This window comes from Odocoileus virginianus, chromosome 11 (genome assembly GCF_023699985.2).
Source record: "Odocoileus virginianus isolate 20LAN1187 ecotype Illinois chromosome 11, Ovbor_1.2, whole genome shotgun sequence".
Classification (NCBI taxonomy): Eukaryota; Metazoa; Chordata; class Mammalia; order Artiodactyla; family Cervidae; genus Odocoileus; species Odocoileus virginianus.
The window spans coordinates 7,972,131-7,991,505 of NC_069684.1; the positions used below are offsets into that span (position 1 = coordinate 7,972,131).

A 19,375-nucleotide genomic window follows, 5' to 3' on the forward strand; every position below is an offset into this window, starting at 1 on the left:
TGGCCACAACCTCACATTTTATGATGTAGGTGCTGAGACCCAGAGCTCTCATCTCTTTCTCCATGCCATCCCCAGATGTTTTTTAAATTCCCTGTTCTGGTTTAGGCACTGGGGATACCAAGCCCTTGCCCTCCCAGATCTCTGAGCAGAGACTCACAGGGCAATGCAGTTCAAAGAATTTAAAACATGTGGAAGCACACTGTTGCGATAGCCCAATGACAAGTGTTTGGAACTTTGTACAAAAAACCTGGAAGGCAAAAGGCTGTTTCCTTTCTGTGCCTTGACTCAAATTCCCCTCCAGCTTCCCTTCGTTTGGCAAACTGATCCTCTAAGACCCAGCTCAGGTCTCACCACCCACCCCCAATACTTTCTCTCTGACTCCTTTAGCTTCCCTCCTCCTTTATGATCTCATAACACCTTGCACAAATCACACTCAGTGTACTTAGCATCATGTACCGCACTTATCCCTCATGTGTGTATCTTCTCTATTAGACTTGAGGTTCTTGAAGCTAATGGCAACCCACCCCAGTATTCTTGCCTGGAAAATCCCATGGGTGGAGGAACCTGGCAGGCTACAGTCCATGGGTGTTGCAAAGAGTTGAGTACAACTGAGTGACTTCACTTTCTTTCTTTTCTTTTCTTGAAGCTAGGGAGCTGAGTGTTAATTCAGTTTTATACATCTAGTCTAGTTCAGTTGGCATGTATGGGATTTATGAACAAATAAACATTTCAGCAGACCCATAAGGGTTTGAGCATTAAAAAGCAGAGACATTACTTTGCTGACAAAGGTCCATTTAGTCAAAGCTATGGTTTTTCCAGTGGTCATGTATGGATGTGAGAGTTGGACTATAAAGAAAGCCAAGTGCCAAAGAATTGATGCTTCTGAACTGTGGTGTTGGAGAAGACTCTTGAGAGTCCCTTGGACAGCAAGGAGATCCAACCAGTCCATCCTAAAGGAAATCAGTGCTGTGGTCGAGAGCTCAGGGAAATTCGCGGGGAGGAGAACAGTGTGGACTGAGGTTTGAAGGTACAGGTAGAAGCGACGGGATGTGATGAGTAAACGGAGGCATGGGAGACAGGGAAGAAGTGTCGAGGATGATGGCAGGGTTTTCCAACCTGGAGCCCCAGGGCGACACGGACAAGGTTAACAGAGACAGGGACCACGAGAAGAGAAGCCGTTTAGGGGGTGGGGGGAGTCACGAGGTCATTTCTGAAAAGGTTCCTAAGAAGTCCTCCTGGATGAATTCTATAGGTGGAGAGCTACCTTCTTGACCAAAGGAGATAAATGAAATGCAAGAACATCAGTCATGAAAACCCCGAGTACAAGACACATTGTCTAATCCTCGCAGACAGATGGAGCAATTCTGATGATTTGAGGGTGAAAGTAACAAGTTCAGAAGAGAAATCTGGTTCTTAAAACCACAAATCATATCTCAGTCAGTTAAACTGACTGTATATAAAATATAAATTGTATATAAAATATATGCATTGCATATAAAATAATCTCCGGGAAATAAAATCCCATATCTTATTTTCTGGACACAATTGACTCACTTTCCTATCTTTAAAAAAAAAAAATATTATTACCAGCTGGCTAACAGCCTCACACCATTTAGTGTGTTCTAATCAGCAGGGAGAATTCAGTTTACATTAATTAAGTGAGCCCACTCAACCATTTTATTGACTAACAACCTCATTTTTTTTTTTTTGTAACTCATCTTTTCAAAATGCTAGAAGGCGAGGGTTTTACTAAGGAAAAGCCCAGAGACACAGTCAGGAGCAAACCCTTCTGCACCAAAATCAATCCATCTTTTAATCTAGCAACATCCTTTTCTCTCTCATTTTATAGCAGAAGCTCCAAAGAGCAAGCAACAAGCAGAACCTCTACAGAGTCAACTGCTCCACTTAAACAGCGAAAGGACACCCTCAGCCCACATGGTTATCCTGAGTACAGAGACTGCTCTTGGTAGAAAAGAGACGGAAACAGCACACTCACCCGCTTCCTCAAGTTGTAGGTGAGAATGAGGTTCCGGGAGAAGGAGTGGGAGAAGGCCGTGTAGAATTCCAGCACTTTCTGCAGGGCGTCCCGCTTGATCACATGCAGGTCACAGTAGGTCAAGGCCCTCACGTTAGCACAGGACTGGGCCAGGGTGGCTTCCTTCCAGAACACGTCTCCAAAGACATCTCCTTTCCCTGAAGAGAGAACGCGGTGATGAGCAACGTGCCTGCCAGAGGAGTCTGGCCGTCAGCGCTGGCTTTCCACCGTCTCCCAGGACTGCTGTCCACTTGGCATTCCACGGCTTGGGCTCAGGAAATGCCAGAATGGTTTTAATTTGGACCTTAACAACACGCAACTTCAGAAAACTAAAAATACCATAGGATACATGTCAAAGTTCAACCAATAACTTGGGGATCACTTGTGACCTCCCAAACATCCTACATGAAGCAGGAACCCCAAGTTATTCTTTGTCACCCCTGGTTTTCCAAAACACTGATCATAATCTATAACGATGTTACTTGTTGTCTGTCTCCCAGCATGAGCTCTCCCGTGTCCCATCCTTCCACTAACACAGTATCTGGCAACACAGTAGGAGTTCTCACAGTATCTGCTGGCAGAAGAGAAGGAAGGTAAACTGTAGGTCTACATTAGTGTGACTGAGAGCCACACCCTAGGCGGCAATGGGGAGGGTGTGGACTCCTCACTGGGAGCTGAAAAACAGGAGGTGTCTCCCCTGTTTAGCATGACCTATGTGGACAAAATCAGGCAAGAGTGGAGCTCCTCTTCCTCCAAACTCTGTCCACCGCCCTGAGGTTTATATGTGCAGTGTCTCATCCCTCCCTCTCTCTCCTATCCCTCCTTCCATGTTCCTCACCTTGCCAGAAGCCCTCCTGGTGGTATAAAAATACGGGCCCTATATAAGTGGCATCTTGAGGATTCTCTTATGCCTAGCATTCCCCAAGACTATATTTAACAATATATTTAATAAGTCAATAGAGTACTCATACCACATAGCGGTATTCTGGGTCAAACTTCAATCAGTCTCCTCTAAATATTTGTTTATCTTACCTAGCGATATTCTTCCAACCTTTCCCAGAGACTGAGGTTTTAACATATGTCTAATGCAAAGCTTAATTCATTCCTGGCACAGCCTCTGGTTATATAACAAATAGCTTGAAACATTGTTTCTCTTGCCTTTAAATTTTCACCACAGATACATACAAATCTGAATCTCCAGGGAGCCAGAGAGAGAGGTGTTTGGGAAGGAAGGAAACAATGCAACCAGGGTGAAAACCAATCTAACAACCCTTGAGGGAGTTGTCAGCCCATGCATTCAGATCAGCCACACTCTGCAGCGAGAACCCAGGTACCTGCGACTCCGTGTGATTTACAGGGCTGCTGTTTTCCTCATTCAGGCGAAAGGAGGCAGTTAGCGTTTTAAGCATCTGGACAGAACTTGACCTTTTCTCAAACACCAGAAAGTGTTGTGTCCACTCTAAGCACATAAGATACTCCGCGGGTATAGGCCTCTCCAAGCACCTCCACGCGTGAGGGGAGAAGCAAACGCACTGGACATGTTACTTCACACATTATGTGTTTGTGAAATAAAGTGCAGCTTTAATTTATGAACATAGTTTCATCGACTCAATATGAGTAGGATGCAAGCTTGGGGTAGCTTTTAGGCAAATATGTGCCTGTGCTATTTCAATCCCTTACCAGGTGTTTTTTCAGCCATCTGTAATATGAGTGAGGTAATAACGCAGAGCAGAAGCCGGCCGATGGGAATGTCTCTCTCTGTGGGATACCACCTGGCTTCCACGGGGAGGGGTTCATTCAGTGTGAGCTCCCTGGCATGCATGGAGTCCTCATCAACAGGGCTGGACAATTCATTCATACATATGGAGCATTCTATGATTCCTCTCTACTGCTCTCCAAGGCCTCTCATGCCTTTTGTAATTATGTATTCTGTTCCCCTAGACAATGCTCTTTTTCTGACACGCAGTATGGCAGATAATCAAAACATAGACCTGACTTTCATATTGCAACTTATGTCAAGAAAAGTGAAAGTGTTAATCACTCATTCATGTCCAACACTTTTGAGACCCTATGGACTGCAGCCCACCAGGCTCCTCTGTCCTTGGGGATTCTCTAGGCAAGAATAGTGGAGTGGTTTGCCATTCCCTTCTCCAGGGGATCTTCCCAACCCAGGGATCAAACCCAGGTCTCCCACACTGCGGGCAGATTCTTTACCACCTGAGCCAGTGGAGGTCTCATTCCATGTCAAGAGGTGAAGCCTAATTCCCTTTCCTTAAATCTGAACTCACTTTAATCCCTTGCCTTCGCCAACAGGATGTGGCAGAAGCGATGTGCTGGGATTTTCAGGCAGGGTCAGAAGAAGTCTTGTAGCCTCTGCCTGGGTTTCTTGGAACACCGACTTCTCAGGATCCTCCCTGTTGGACTCAACCACCACGTTTGGAGGAGAGCAAACCAAACAGGAGGTCATATAGAAGGGCTCTAACAGTGCAGCTGACAGCCAGGCTCCGCCAGTCTCGTAAGCAAGCCGTCTTGGCCCTCCAGCCCCAGCCAGCGCTGGACTGTAACCACGTGTGGGAAGTTCAAGGGAGAACCACAGAATCATGAGAAACAATTCATTTTTTTAAGCCACTAAACTTGGGAGTGGTTTGGTCAGCAGAAATGGATAACCGGAACACACAGAATCGTGGAGCTCTAGGCTGGAGGGTCCATGAGAACTTACTTAGTGGTTTAAGTCAGAACTATTGAGAATAGATCATTGGTAGCCCTGCCTGATTCTTATCAAGATTACTTCATCTAAGCAACTTAAGCTTCCATCAACAGATGAATGGATAAAGAAGACGTGGTGTATGTATACGTATATGTACACACACACACACAACATGGAATACTCCTCAGCCATAAAAAAGAATGAAATGTTGCCACCTGTAGCAATATGGATGGACTTTGAGGGTTTTATGCTAGGTGAAGTAAATCAGAGGAGAAATGAATACTGGATATTATTTACATGGAAACTTAAAAAAATACAGCAAATTAGTGAACAAAACAAAAAAGAAGCTGACTCATATATACAGAGAGCAAAACAGTAGGTTACCAGTGTGAGCAGAGGGAAGGGGGAGGGGCAACGCAGAAGCGGAGGAGCAAAAGGTACAAACTATTAAGTATAAGATAAGCTGCAAGGATATACTGTACAAAGTGGCTATTATTAAATATCCAATACTTTATAAGAACTATGAATGGGACATAAATTGTGTTAAAAATTGTGTTACTATACTGTATACATGTAATATTATAATACTGCATATCCACTATACTTCCATTTAAAAAGCCATGGGGAAAAAAAAGCTATGAAAAAACTTGAGGGGAAACTGTTGAAGAAACAAACTGTAGAAATGTGGGTTATTTAGCAATATAGTCATTATATTCCCATGTCATAAAAATAGACATAAAAAATAATCAAGGGAAATATATCAAAATATTAACTGTTATCTGGGGATGGGGAAGTGGATTCACAAATCATGATTTTCCTTGTTTATGCTTCTACTCAAAGTATAATATTTTGTAATCAGAAAAAATATTACTTCATTTAAGCAAAAACCCAATATGTGAACATTATATATCTCAAATGAATTAGGAGTAGCGTTTCTAATTATAAAAGAACCCATAAAGTAAAATAATAGCCCCCATGTATATTTAACATATGAGTTTATTTGTAAAAATTCAGTTTATAAACAACTCTTCAGGGGCATATCTATTGTTACTACAAAGAGCAACCATGTTGTGTTTTAAAGATGCCAGGAAATAAATCACACATATTTAGAAATGAAAATATTCCCATTGTGAAGAGTTTTCCAATCAAAGGTTTTGACAGCAACAATAAATGGAGACTAGTTTCTGCGACACCAAGTATTTCACAGTGAGATAGTCATGATTAATCTGTAGGGTCTAGAAGTCTCAGTGTTGTCATAACTTGCATCTGATTTTCAGCCCCAACTGAAAATCATACTATCTTTCTTCCTGTCAAGGCAGCCTTTTTTGGTATAAATGATCTGTTAGTGAGATTTAAGAAAGAGGTGTCAGAGGGCCTGTCAGATTCAAAACAAACCCAGGACTATTCTGGCAAATGAGAAACGTATTTACGACACACACGACTTGGGAAAACTGTCAAAGGGAAGGACGCACAGCCTTTGGCAGCTGCCTGTAAACTACACACATTGCTGGCATCATGACTTCCTGGGTCAGGGTTACGCATCAGAGGCCAGGACAAGCTCTATACCCACATTCATCTCTGTTCCCTAGTGTGAAATGATTGTTTGCTGAAGAACAAAAGGTACCCCCGTGCACTCAGCAATCAAACTTCTGCAGGCAATCAGCTTATTGATTTATTTATTACACCGAGATGCTGGGTGCAGAATGTTAAAACCTAATGTTCCAGGATTCAAAAAGACATACTAAGTGGATATTCTCAGCTGGGAGAAAAGAAAAAAGGAGAAACAAAAAGGAGGGGGGAGTAAGGGAAAGGTAGTCTCATTAAAACTCCAAGCAAACATCCCTGTGGTAATTAATCCTCGACCCCTCCCACCCCCAGTTATACGCAGCTTTCTTTACTGCACCTCCTCTTTTTCTGTAAACATAAAGAGCTCTCTGGGGTACAAACGTGGGGCCGAGCACCAGTCACAAAGCAGAGGTGGGAGCTGGACCCAGGGCTCAGGTGGCGGTGGGAGAGGGAGGGGAGCTCTCCGCAAGGAGCCCAGCACAGGGGTCCCCAACCCCATCCGCAGAGCAGAGATGAGCGGCAGACAGGGAGTGAAGCTCCATCGGTATTTATAGCCACTCCCCATCGCTGGCATTACCGCCTGAGCTCCGCCTCCTGCCAGAGCAGCTTGAGATTCATGTTGATGTATGGCAAAACCCATCACAACTGTAACAGAATTATCCTCCAATTAAAATAAGTAAGTTAATTTTAAAAACAGATTCTCATAGGAGTGCAGACCCTACTGAGCACTGGGCATGTGAAGGATCCAGGTTGTGAGCTCCTTATCCCCCCGCCACCATCCATGGAAACCTGTTTTCCATGAAACTGACCCCTGATGTCAGAAAGGTTGGGGACACTGCTATAGACAATTTGATGTCATGAAGGCAGAGATTGAAACACCCTCTTTCAGAGGCCGAAGCAGGGAGGACAGTGGGAGCGGGGAAGGTTGGGAGGGTTAAGAGGAGTGACTGGGGAAAATTCAAGAGGTGCTGGGACTCAGGGATCTGAGAAGATCCGACAGCCTGATGTCTGGATGTTAAAGAGCTGCAGAAATGGATGACTGAATTTATAACACTCCAGAAAAAGCCCTGTTTCTCAGACTGGCTGTGACTGAGCTTGGAGGGGTCAGAGCAAAAATAAAAAATTCCAGCTGCTTCTCATCACTATTCCCTATTATGTCCTCTCGTAAGGACCACTCAGACTGGTATCCTGTACTAAGCAAAACGTAATTCTGCAGTTAAAGTCGTCACATGCTGCTAAAATCAGCAGCCACTTCTAGGCCCATCCCGATTGGAAAGAACTGATTCAGTTCCTCACGCAGCTCTCGGCGGGCGCTCTTCTGGGTGCTGAGGTCCAGCAGTGGGATGGGGAGGTGGTGGAGGGAGAGGAACAGAGCAGGCGATGCTAACACGCCAGGGGCTACGATGGGAGACAGAGAGGGGTGCTCGGCTCACGCTCAAAGGGCAAGGGAAGGCTTCCGGGGAGATGTGGCGTCTGAGCTGAGCCCTAAAGCAAGGGCTCCAGTGAGCCAGCATGAAGACAACACACACACTGCTCTTACAGTGAATGAGTCAGCCTTCCACAGGTCCTCACTGAAATGCTTGTCTTACGCTTTGGACCTCGATGCCTTCAAACTGTGGTGCTGGAGAAGACTCCAGCAAGTCCCTTGGACAGCAAGGAGATCAAACCAGTCAATCTTAAGGGAGATCAACCCTGAATATTTGTTGGAAAGACTGATGTTGAAGCTGTAGCATTTTGGTGATCTGATGAGAACAGTCGACTCACTGGAAAAGTCCCTGATGCTGGGAAAGATTGAGGGCAGAAGGAGAAGAGGGCATCAGAGGATGAGATGGCTGGACGGCATCACCAATGCAATGAATGTGACTTGGGCAAACTTCGGAAGATGCTGACAGACAGGGAGGCCTGGCGTGCTGCAGTCCATGGGGTTGCAAAGAGTCGGACACGACTAGGTGATTGAACAAAAGCGGCAAATATCCTGATCGACATCTTTCTTAGGCCCAGAATGAATCTATACCTAAAGCATCAGAGCAGCTTCCCCAGTTGGGTTGGTTACTCTTTCCTCTGACATTCTTGTTTTCACTTTCTGCAATTTTGAATTTTCAGTTTTCCCCTAGTCATTTCAGCTCTCTAAAGGAACTATCTTAGGCTTATCAACTTAATGCATATTCTATCTTCACAGCCTAAGCCTCAGGTGGAAAAAATTAAGCACAACTGTTAGCTTTGGCCTCTGTTGAAAAGGTTATAATTATCTATGCCTTGTTGGAGCCCTGAAAGTTAATACTTTGATTTTTTAAAAAATGTTTTTGGTAATTCTCTTCACTGCTTAGGTCCTGAGTCACACCCAGTCAAGTTAGGTTAGTGTTGTTACTATTCTTTTAAAATATCAAATCTACATTTATATTTGACCATCTATGAACTCCAGTGATCTCATCTATAAAAAGGAAATTGGGGATTGATGCTTGAAGTAGAAAGTACCTACTTCCAAGGTTTGTAGAGAGGATCAAACGAAATGATATATTAAATATTAAAGTGCTGGGCAAACAGGAATAAAGAGAGACACAGCACAGAGACGATTTCGGCAGCGGCATGTGCAAAGGCCCCGAGGCACAGGGCGCGGCTCTTCAGCAGGACCGAATGCTCTCATATTGCCCCGTGTTCTGGATCATCTGCTCCCTCACTAGCCTGTAGGGATGAGTGCGGATGGCATATTTTGTAACCCTCTGAGGAAAGTGCCTGGTCTCATCGTTCAGCTGCAAACTCATCTAAGCACCTTCCAGACTCTACAGTGAGCGAGTGCACCAACACTGCTGCCCACCCCTCCCCAGGAGGCTGGGCGAGACGCCGGGAATACAGAGTGCAGTGAGGGCCAGCCCGAGTGCCTTCTTCTCTGGGGCATCGGGAAGTCTTTCGCCCTCAAGCCATTTGAAGGCTAGAGGGACATTGCCGCTCACTGCACCAGGAGGGTGAAATGCGGCAGCAGAGATCCTGGCATGAGCAGAGAGGCTCTGACGGAGAACCGCTCTCTCTCCTGGCCCTTGGGGTAATTCTGCTTAGGGGACATAACACAGAAGCTGGAACAATCCTTCCAGGCAAGCCCTGAGCAGACTGTGCACACCCACTGAATCGGCTGGCTCAGAAGGATTAGAATGAGGACGCGGATAGTTCTCAGAGCCCCTGGACTCAGGATACACACAAGGCATGTGCAATCCAGGTCCTCGCCGTGGTCCTCAGACTATCTAAGACACGAAGAGAACTGGCCAAAATCTCCTCCTCCATGGTACTTCCCCTGGGAGGTTTTCCAACTACTTTTTCATCCACTCCCTCAACAGAGGCTTCAGGCCAGACAAGCTCACTTTGCGCTCAGGTGCACCCTGCCAGCCCCTCCTCCTGCCTCCCCACCTCCAGTCACACGGGTTCTTAGACTTACTCCAGTCCGGCTCCCCGCTTCCCTCTGGGCCTTCCCAGCACAGCCTTGGACACTCCGCCCTGCTCCCTGGTCTGCATAACTCCTTCTCACGCCTTGAAATACACCCACACCCCCTCCCCGACCCCTTGACCATATTTGTACCCTCGGCACTCTGCAAACACGCCTCACCTCTGCATCACTGCATCCCAAGCCGTGTGTCTGGCACACAGCAGGCGCTCAACAGTTGTTGAATGCATAAGCCAAGGGCACCAGGCATCTTACTAAACCTCCCCACTCTCAATTCACTCAGCTAGAAAATGTGGGTAATAAACCCCACCTCTCAGGAATGTCCTAAGACTCACATGAAATAATATGAACAATGCCCTTAGCACTGTGCTTGGAGCACAGTAGCTGCTCAATAAAGAGTAACCACAATAAATAAGAGTCCTCAACAGTATAAATCAACTATACTCCAATAAAAATTAAAGAAAAAAAACTGAAGCTACTCAACCATGTGACAATTAATTTCACTGCAAAATGGCCTATAGTTTCAAGAAATAGCAATCTACAAACCATTCATTTTGAACACTGGCTACTTGTCCAGGCCTGTGCTATTTGTTGTTCTCAGATTTATTTCTATTCAATAAATATGTATTGCATGCCTATCATGGCATTGTGCTAAGTGCTGAGGGATATGATATCAAGAATCAATTAGTTCTTATCCCCATCCACCAAAGTATATTGAAGAGTTATGGTAAGAGGAAAGATAATAGGAAGCAGAGTGCTATGGGGGAGAGGAGATGCTGGTGGGAACCATTCTCAGAAAGAGTGCCGGGGATAAGGAAGAAAAATTTAAAGCATGCGTAATAATTTCCCTGTTCAATATTTTTTTTTAAAAAAGCAGAGTCCTCAGTAACAGTCCTGTGATGCAAATTCCACAGGGATCGTCAGTCCCATTTTGAAGAGAGTAGCAGCTCCAGAGGTTTAAACGATGGCCCGTGACCCACAGACTTTCCCCACACTCCACATGGAGATGTGCCCCAATGCTCCCAGCAGTCATCCTCTGCAATCCCATCCCTGCCCCAAGCAGCTTCCTCTTCAGCCAACACTGAGAGAGCTCTACCTCCGGCAGGCACCGAGCTGGGTGATGGGAACGAGGATAAAGCAGGGACTGCTTTGATCTTAAGGAGCCACGGCCACGGAATCACATGTACTCCAGAACCACTTCTCTGTTACAGACACGGAATCCACGACCCTCAGCCGGGCACAAAGATGAGCAGAACCAAGGCTGCACCGCACCGAAGTGTGGCCCTCTGTCCGCGCTCTGGTTACGGGGAGCGGTGCGGAGGGATGCGTGCCCCCCGTGGGTCCTGCCCTGCCCTCTCTCCCCGCCTCCTCCTGACCAGAGCAGGATGGGAGCTCTCTTGGACCAGGGAGCCCAGGAGCCAACCTAGTTAGGATGAAGCAACAGGCTAGAAGGAGGCTGGCTGCCTGACACCATGAAGTTGCCATTTCAGGCCCCTAAACCTGGACTGCTGGCTACATGAGTCAAAAACAAGCTTCTGTCTTATCTAAGCTTCTATTTCAGGGTTTTTGCTGGATCAACTGAACCTACCTCCTAGCCAATTCAGGAGTCCACTATCCAGTGGGGTTGGAATATGTTTGACTCTATGGTAGTAGGTATACACATGCCTATTTCCTTCACCTGTTCCAGGAAAAAGCATGGACTTCCTTATGTCTGAAGGATCGGACAGTAACACGACGGTGGAGGCTCTGACAGCATGTTCAGAGCAAAAGCTCCAGCGACTTGAGCTAAACACCTTGGTGGTACCCACTGACCTCCCACCAGCCCTGACTGTGGACGTGGGGCCAGGATCTGCTGAGGAGTCCCAGTGCATCAGACCAGCAGCCAGCCAGGGACCCTGCTTCAGGCATCCTCCATGTACTTCACCCCAAAGCTGCTAAGATCCAGGCTTCCAAGCTAACTTTGGAATACTGAACTCTCCCCCTCATGCATTTGTGGCCATCTCCCTTGCATTGTCTGAGACCACAGAGGAGTGAAGGTGAAGCAGGGTTCTGCCACCTTGTAAATCTTGCCTCCTATCTGTAGTGAAACCACAAAGCCCTTGTTCTCACTGGGGAAAAAAAAAAAAAAAAAAGCTGCAGGGAGTCTGTGATCTCTGCTTTATCTCCTGCAGTTTAAAGACATAAGAATGTACATCAAAGACAGACAGACACAGTGGAAAGCTCATCCATCTGCCTTCCCGTCCAGGCCATGAAGATCTGTTGCTAGGAATACAGCCTTAGCTTTAAGTGTCAGATTCTATCAGATTGTGCTGTGGTGTTGGGTGCTTAGCCTGTATGTTTTATTGGATTTCTTTTGCCAGAAAATAAATCAGGGAATGGAAAGGCTCAGGAGGTCGAGGCTCCAGGGACAGGCATGCGGTTCATCCCAATTCTCACAGGGATATCTCCTTCTAGAAAGGTTGGTCTCATGTTAGATTTTGTAGGAGAGCTCAGAGATGTTCAAGAAATACTTGTTTTCTCTGGAGGTTGGTACAAAGGAGAACAACTGTTCTCTGCAAACCATCTCTGTACTAGAGATGGGACACTGGTACAGTTCAGCCATATATCTGGTTGATGAAAACCACGTGAGAATCCGTAACATCATACACCAGGTGCAATTGTGAACTGTCTCTGACCCTCCCAGGCAATTACTAGATGGGGAGTTCCCAAAGGTGGGGTTACTTCTCACTACCCTTTTGCACACAGTTCAATCCAGTTCAACAATTTGGCCCAACCTATTATGGATCAGGCAGTGTTCCAGGAATTAAGGGAGATAAAACAAAATGACAGGACATTATCTCTACGTTCAAGGGCCTTACAATGTAAGGAGACAAAACTTACATGTGTGAAATGATGAAGTTGAAACCAACAAAAATGTAAAACCAAGATATGTGAGAGGCTGCTCTAGGAAATCAACCCAGAATATTCACTGGAAGGACTGATGCTGAAGCTGAAACTTCAATACTTTGGGAAGAGCAAACTCATTGGAAAAGACCCTGATGCTGGGAAAGATTGAGGGCAGGAGGAGAAGGGGGTGACAGAGGATGAGATGGTTGGATGGCATCACCAACTCAACAGATATGAGTTTGAGCAAACTCCAGGAGACAGTGAAGGACAGGGAAGCCTGGCGTGCTGCAGTCCATGGGGTCACAAAGAGCTGGACATGAATGAGTGATGGAACAACAACAACACATCCAGGCAGAACTGATGAGATTTCACGGAGAAGAAGAGAAAGGATCCGGCTTTCGACAGAGAGGCGAGAGAATTTAGACACATGAAAGAGATGGGTGATCCCCCCAAACAGCAGGGGGAAAAACTGGATGGTTGGGAATGAAGAGAGTTGGTTTGGGCTCTGCTCTCCTTTCTGTAATGACTCAGTTTCTTGGTGGTATTATCTACACTGTCTCCAGGTTCTCACTGTTGAAGGGGAATGATTTGTCCCTATTGCTGATGGCTCCTGCCTGGAAGGCAGCTCCAGGGGCACCACACTCCTGGCCTCTGTCGTGCCCTCATCTGATTGATGAGTTTGGGAGGAAACCCTGCATGTGTGCCGGCCAGCCCCTTCTCTGTCCTTGGGATCTGCCTGCTGGAAGCTTATTCTCTCTCACCTTTCTGGTGGTCCCTTCTGCCAGCAGAACAGAGCTACAGGATAGAGCCTCACAAGTGTAGGCTTATGCCGGTCAGCAACACAAGGGTGGGTCTAATCCTGGGCTTCATATTGGGAGGCCTTCTTGGATGCAAATATAATGCATATTCTCCAATATCAGCTTTATTACAAAAGTGAAAGGTGATATTTTGGCTGGTACCCATCTTACTTATTGTCTCTCTCTCGGTTCAGAACTCCAGGAGAGATGGATACAAATTATGAAGCACCCCTGAACAAACACCCACCTCTCTTCATTTCTCAAGCTCCTCTAATCTTGTTTCTGACCTTACACTCAACACTACTCACAGTAGTCAATAACTTCTCCTGATAACAGCTTAAAAGATATTTTTCAGTCCTCAACATATTAAAGCTCTTTGATTCTAAGATATATTAAAGTTGTTTGGCATGCTTTATCTCTGAAATCAGAACACATTTTACAATCAATGATCTGTCACAGTTTAACTGGCAGCCTTGTTCCTCAGTGGGCCATAGAATATTGGTGTGTCTTTATCATCTACGGCATCTGCTAGACAATGGAAATGTGGTTCTGAAGCACTTGAAAATGCCCTTTTCTAGGGAACCCTCTTACACTGTTGGTGGGAATGCAAATTAGTACAGCCACTATGGAAAACAGTGTGGAGATTCCTTAAAAAGCTGGAAATAGATCTGCCATATGACCCAGCAATACCACTTCTAGGCATACACACTGAGGAAACCAGATCCGAAAGAGACACGTGCACCCCAATGTTCATCGCAGCACTGTTTATAATAGCCAGGTCATGGAAGCAACCTAGATGCCCATCAGCAGACGAATGGATGAGGAAGCTGTGGTACATATACACCATGGAATATTACTCAGCCATCAAAAAGAATTCATTTGAGTCAGTTCTAATGAGATGGGTGAAACTGGAACCCATTATACAGAGCGAAGTAAGCCAGAAAGATAAAGACCATTACAGTATACTAACACATATATATTGAATTTAGAAAGATGGTAACGATAACCTTATATGCAAAAAAAGAAAAAGAGACTCAGATGTATAGAACAGACTTGTGGACTCTGTGGGAGAAGGCGAGGGCGGGATGTTTCAAGAGAACAGCATCGAAACATGTATATCTAGGGTGAAACAGATCACCAGCCCAGGTTGGATGCATGAGACAAGTGCTCAGGCCTGGTGCACTGGGAAGACCCAGAGGGATGGGGTGGAGAAGGAGGTGGGAGGGGGGACCGGGATGGGGAATATATGTAAATCCATGGCTAATTCATTTCAATGTATGACAAAAACCACTGCAATGCTGTAAAGTAATTAGCCTCCAACAAATAAAAATAAATGGAAGGAAAAAAAAAAAAAGAAAAAAAAAAAAAGAAAATGCCCTTTTCTGCCCCTCCTTGGCTTCGGGGACATCCCACTCCCCTGGTTGCTCACCCTCTGCAGGTGGTCCATTTCAGACTCCTACCTGTGACCCGCATTAAATGGTGTCCTTTGGGGCTATGCTTGAGACCTTGTTGCTTCTTATCTTCCCCTCTCTCTCCAAGTTTTCTCAGCCTCTCCTCTGGCTTCAGTTGCCATCAGGATCACAATGATCCCCAAGTTTATACCTCAAGGTTTGATGTCTCTTCTGAGTCCAGCATCTCCCGTCGGACACTTGAACTTAGCTCAAACCCACAGACCCAAAACTGGAACTGGTCCTGCTCCCAGAAAAACCTGCGCATCCTCCAGTGTCCCCCTCCCTATGAAAGTGGTCCAAGTCATTCCAGACTCCACCCTCTTGCTTGTGTCCATAGTCAATAAATGACCAAGCTCTGATCATTTTAATCTATCATGTCTCTCTTTGATCTGTTTACTTTTCTCCATCCTGTGAAGTCAGTTCAGGCCTCTCTTATCTCTCAGCATCCTCCTCAGCAGTCTCCTTGCCTGCTTTCCTTTCTTTTCATAGCAGTCAGGATGATCTTTCTAAACACAGATGTGATTCTGTTGCTCTTTTCCTTTAAAGTCTTTGTGGATGCTGCCCTTCTGCCAGGGAACACTCTCTTTTAAATCTCCTATCCTAGTCCCCTACCCACTTCTCCGCTACACCTAGTGGAATTCAGTTTATCATGGAAGTCTCAGTTCAGATGCCCCCTCTATCAGGAAGCCTTCCCTGATTTCTCCTGCCTGGGCTGAACTAGATGCCTGTCTTATAAGCTCCCATAGCATCCTGTTCTTTGTCCTATTATAACTCCTGGCATCCTACTAAATAACAGAAGTGAAACTGCATATTCACTTGTCTGTTTTCCTGGTGAGACTGAAGCACTAAAGCTGGCCTGTTTATGGAATGAACAAATCAATATATGAAAAAACGGGTCTGAGTGGAGTGATATACAGTGGCCCAGGATCTGAAAGACTGATCTGAAATGCTCTGGGATGGATGACTTTGAGGACAAGACTGGTCCCCAGTCCAAGCGTCCTCAGGTGGCTACATTGTCAGCCTGACTCTAGAAGGAATTTGCTGACCTGCTCAGAAACACACCCATAATTCACTCTGATCCAGCTTAATGCTGAGCTGAAAATTTATGGACAGATCTAAAAAGAAGAAATAAAAATGATGGATGTTAGAAATTACCCTATGATACAACTGCTCTCCTTAAAGGAATTAAAATCTCATCCAAATATGGGTCACCAGCCTTCCTGGTGGAGACTCGACTTAGTTCTCGAAAACAACATTGGCATTGCTCTCTGAAGGGGGCATCGCGCATAAACGGTCACATTAAACCAATGGCTGTGAAACATCACGACCATTCTCCTTCTGTTCTTCACAACTGCAATTAGATAAAATTAAATTAGTGGAATGTCTCTCCACTAAGTCAACAGATCACAAATCTTCCACTGAGATTGCTACAGATAACAATTCAAAATTGACTTGATTTTCCTCCTTTTGTTTATACAATATGTATGCATTGTAGAAAACTGAAATATATTGAAAAATATAAAATATGGGCTCTGTGCTTTTGGCCAGTCCATGGGGTCGCAAAGAGTCAGACACGACTGAGCGACTTCACTTTCACTATGCTTTTGGCCAATTGACAAGCATGCAGAAAGCTTCAGTCGACATTTTGGTACATGTTCCATCTTTCTTCCACTCATATGCATTCTTATGTAAGTTAAGGCTACTGCATATATACTTACATATTCTGTTTTTCCGCTCCCCCCCCCCCCGCCCAGTTAACATTATATTTGAAACATTTTGCATTCCAATAAACTTCTTATATCATCATCATAATAACTGCCCTTGATTTACCATAATTTTTTTTAACCAGTCCTCTCTGTCTGGGCTCTACAGTTATGAGAATTTCCTTTAGAAAGCTCTATTAACTCTCCTAACTATCAGTGTCTTCACTGGGACTACAGGGACTACAAACCAATCTTTTAAACTGCTTAAGCAAAAACAGCATTAGGAGCAAGAACCTGGTCATCCTCCCCATCCTCACTCAATGCATGCATTACCGGATACAAATGGTTCTGCATTTCTGAAGTTCTGTTCACGCTATGGCTCCTGGCTAGGAGTGCGGATTTAATATAATTGATTCGGCTGATGGAACAGCTATATGAATATTAATGTTGGTTGAAGTGTTTAGAGAGACACTTAAACAAAGCTTCCTCCCTTTGTGCTGAGCACGAGCAAGAGGTATTATTATATGGTTCATAGCAGCAGTGGTCACGCAGCCACTTAGCAAGTTCCCGGGGGAACGTGGAGGAACATTACAGAGACGATGGTGCAGGAAGTGGGGGGGGGTCCTCCCCTCATCCCCTCAGAAGGATCTTGGGAAGTGTCGCTAAAGGATTTAGCTTCTGTGTCTCTAATATAACTAGGATTTACACAAAGTTATTGCTGCTTTTTCAACTTTTGTTAGATAAGCCAGTCTATCGTCATTGTCTAGTCATTCTCTTTTCCAAGAACTGTTTGAAGGAGGGGTTGGGAGGACCTACTAAGATTAATGCTATTTTTTCTGATTGGATCAGGAGATAACAAAAGAAATGCTGTCAAGATTTCTTTTGAAAAATAAAATGTTTTTTCAGATTGCATCCTAATAACCGAAAGGATATGTGAAACTTAGAGCAAAGCTTTCTCAAGATCTACTTAAAATTTTTTTTAAAAATTTCATGTATATCTAGATCACCAGCCCAGATTGGGTGCATGAGACAGGTGCTCGGGCCTGGTGCACTGGGAAGACCCAGAAGGATCGGGTGGAGAGGGAGGTGGGAGGGGGGACTGGGATGGGGAATACATGTAAATCCATGGCTGATTCATTTCAATGTATGACAAAAACTACTGTAATGATGTAAAGTAATTAGCCTATTAAAAAAAAAAGATCATTAAAAAAAAATATACCCTTGGGGAGATATCAGAATTCGAGGAGTGGATAGCTGAAATCATAAAATAAAATGTGGATATTGGTTCATTAAAAAAAAAAAAATTTCCTGATTTTGAAAGTAGCATACATTCTTTTAAAGAAGCCTTGAAAGACAAATATAAAAAAGAAAATGAAATCCCCTGGCACCTCAAAACCAAAGTCATCAACTATAACATTCTGATGAAGCTGTTGGTGGACTTTTATCTATGAATGTTTCTTCCCACATAGCTGAGGTCACATTACATTTAAAAAGTGTATTTTATTACTTTACTTATCATAGGAGCTTCTAATATCATTTAAAATTCCTTGTGAACATTTTGAATGACTACAGTCTCATTTCTTTTAAATGCTTTGAAATACTTGGTCATTCAGATAAGCATCCATATATTCCCTCTTCACCTATTTCCCCCTTGACTTCCTATTCCTTCCTCTGAATCCTAAATCTGTCTTGAGCCCTGGATTCTTTTCCCAGTTCTAGAGGCGCCTTTCTGAATAGCTGTGCAACACTCCACTTGGATACCCAACTGCCCTTTAAATGCAACAAGTCAAAACCAAGCTCATCACTTTCCCTCTCACCACCGCTTCCTCCTGATTGCCTACGTCTGTTGCTGGTGCCTGCATCTCCCCACCCATCTGGACATCAGTCACCTCTCTCACCTCCCCACATCCTATCATTTACAGCCCTTCAGACTCTCCTCCCAGAAGGTCTCAGCCACCTGCCCCTCGCATGCCAAATTCAGCAAATACAGGATACCCAGTTAAATCTGAATTTCAGATAAATGGATACATTTTTAGCAAATATATATATATATATATGGCCCATTCAATATTTAGGAAATATTTAAGCTAAAAATTCTTTGGTTATATGAAATTAAAATTTAACTGGATGTCCATGTTTTATTCGGCAGCCCAAATCCTGTCTCAGTTTCTCTTGCCCACACCTTAACACCTTTCATCCATACTATAAGCCGTAAATCACTGAATAACCTCCTTGTCTCTATGTCAAATTCATTAATTTTTGTAAATCACAGCTTTAATGGTATTGCACTTTACCTACCCCTTGGCGGTTTCCCACTGCCTAGTCCCTCAGACTCACATTTAGAACCACCAGCAGGCTAGCCTATACCCGCCTCTCCAGCCCACGTCCCTCTGCTGACTCTCAGGACCAGGGCAAGTGCTGGCCTCCCGGTTACAGATCACCCTACACTCTCCATTCCCTGGCCTCTCACACGGTTCTCTCCATCTGTGATACCCTACCTCATATGTCCAAATCCCGGCTCCACCTTCACAAAGCCACCACCCTCGGCTCAGCCTTCACCTCCTTGTACACAGATCATGAGTAAGCTTACACCATCATTTTGGCAGGTCAGAAACAGTTTGAAAATCAGCAATTTCAGGTGATTTCAGCTACTGCAATGTAAGATCCCCTCTCTGGTGCTTCTCTGACTTACCCTCTTCCCCATGTTCATTTCTTCAGCCCATTCCACAAAGAAAGAATATCAAGTAGTGACTGCCTATAGCAATGTTTCTCAAGTACAGTCCTCTGTCCACCACTC

General features: G+C 44.8%; 1 protein-coding gene across 5 annotated transcripts in view; it reads right to left on the reverse strand.

Moving 5' to 3' along the window:
- Positions 1-19,375, reverse strand: part of KCNH1 (potassium voltage-gated channel subfamily H member 1) — a 440,397-nt gene that overhangs the window by 126,020 nt on the left and 295,002 nt on the right. For all 5 annotated transcript variants that reach the window (XR_011490223.1, XM_070473885.1, XM_070473884.1 and 2 more), the window contains exon 10: positions 1,997-2,193. Coding sequence is in view for 4 of the 5 variants with exons in the window: in XM_070473885.1 (XP_070329986.1) it covers positions 1,997-2,193 (197 nt within the window). In the remaining variant the exon portion in view is untranslated. The remainder of the gene's footprint in view (positions 1-1,996; positions 2,194-19,375) is intronic.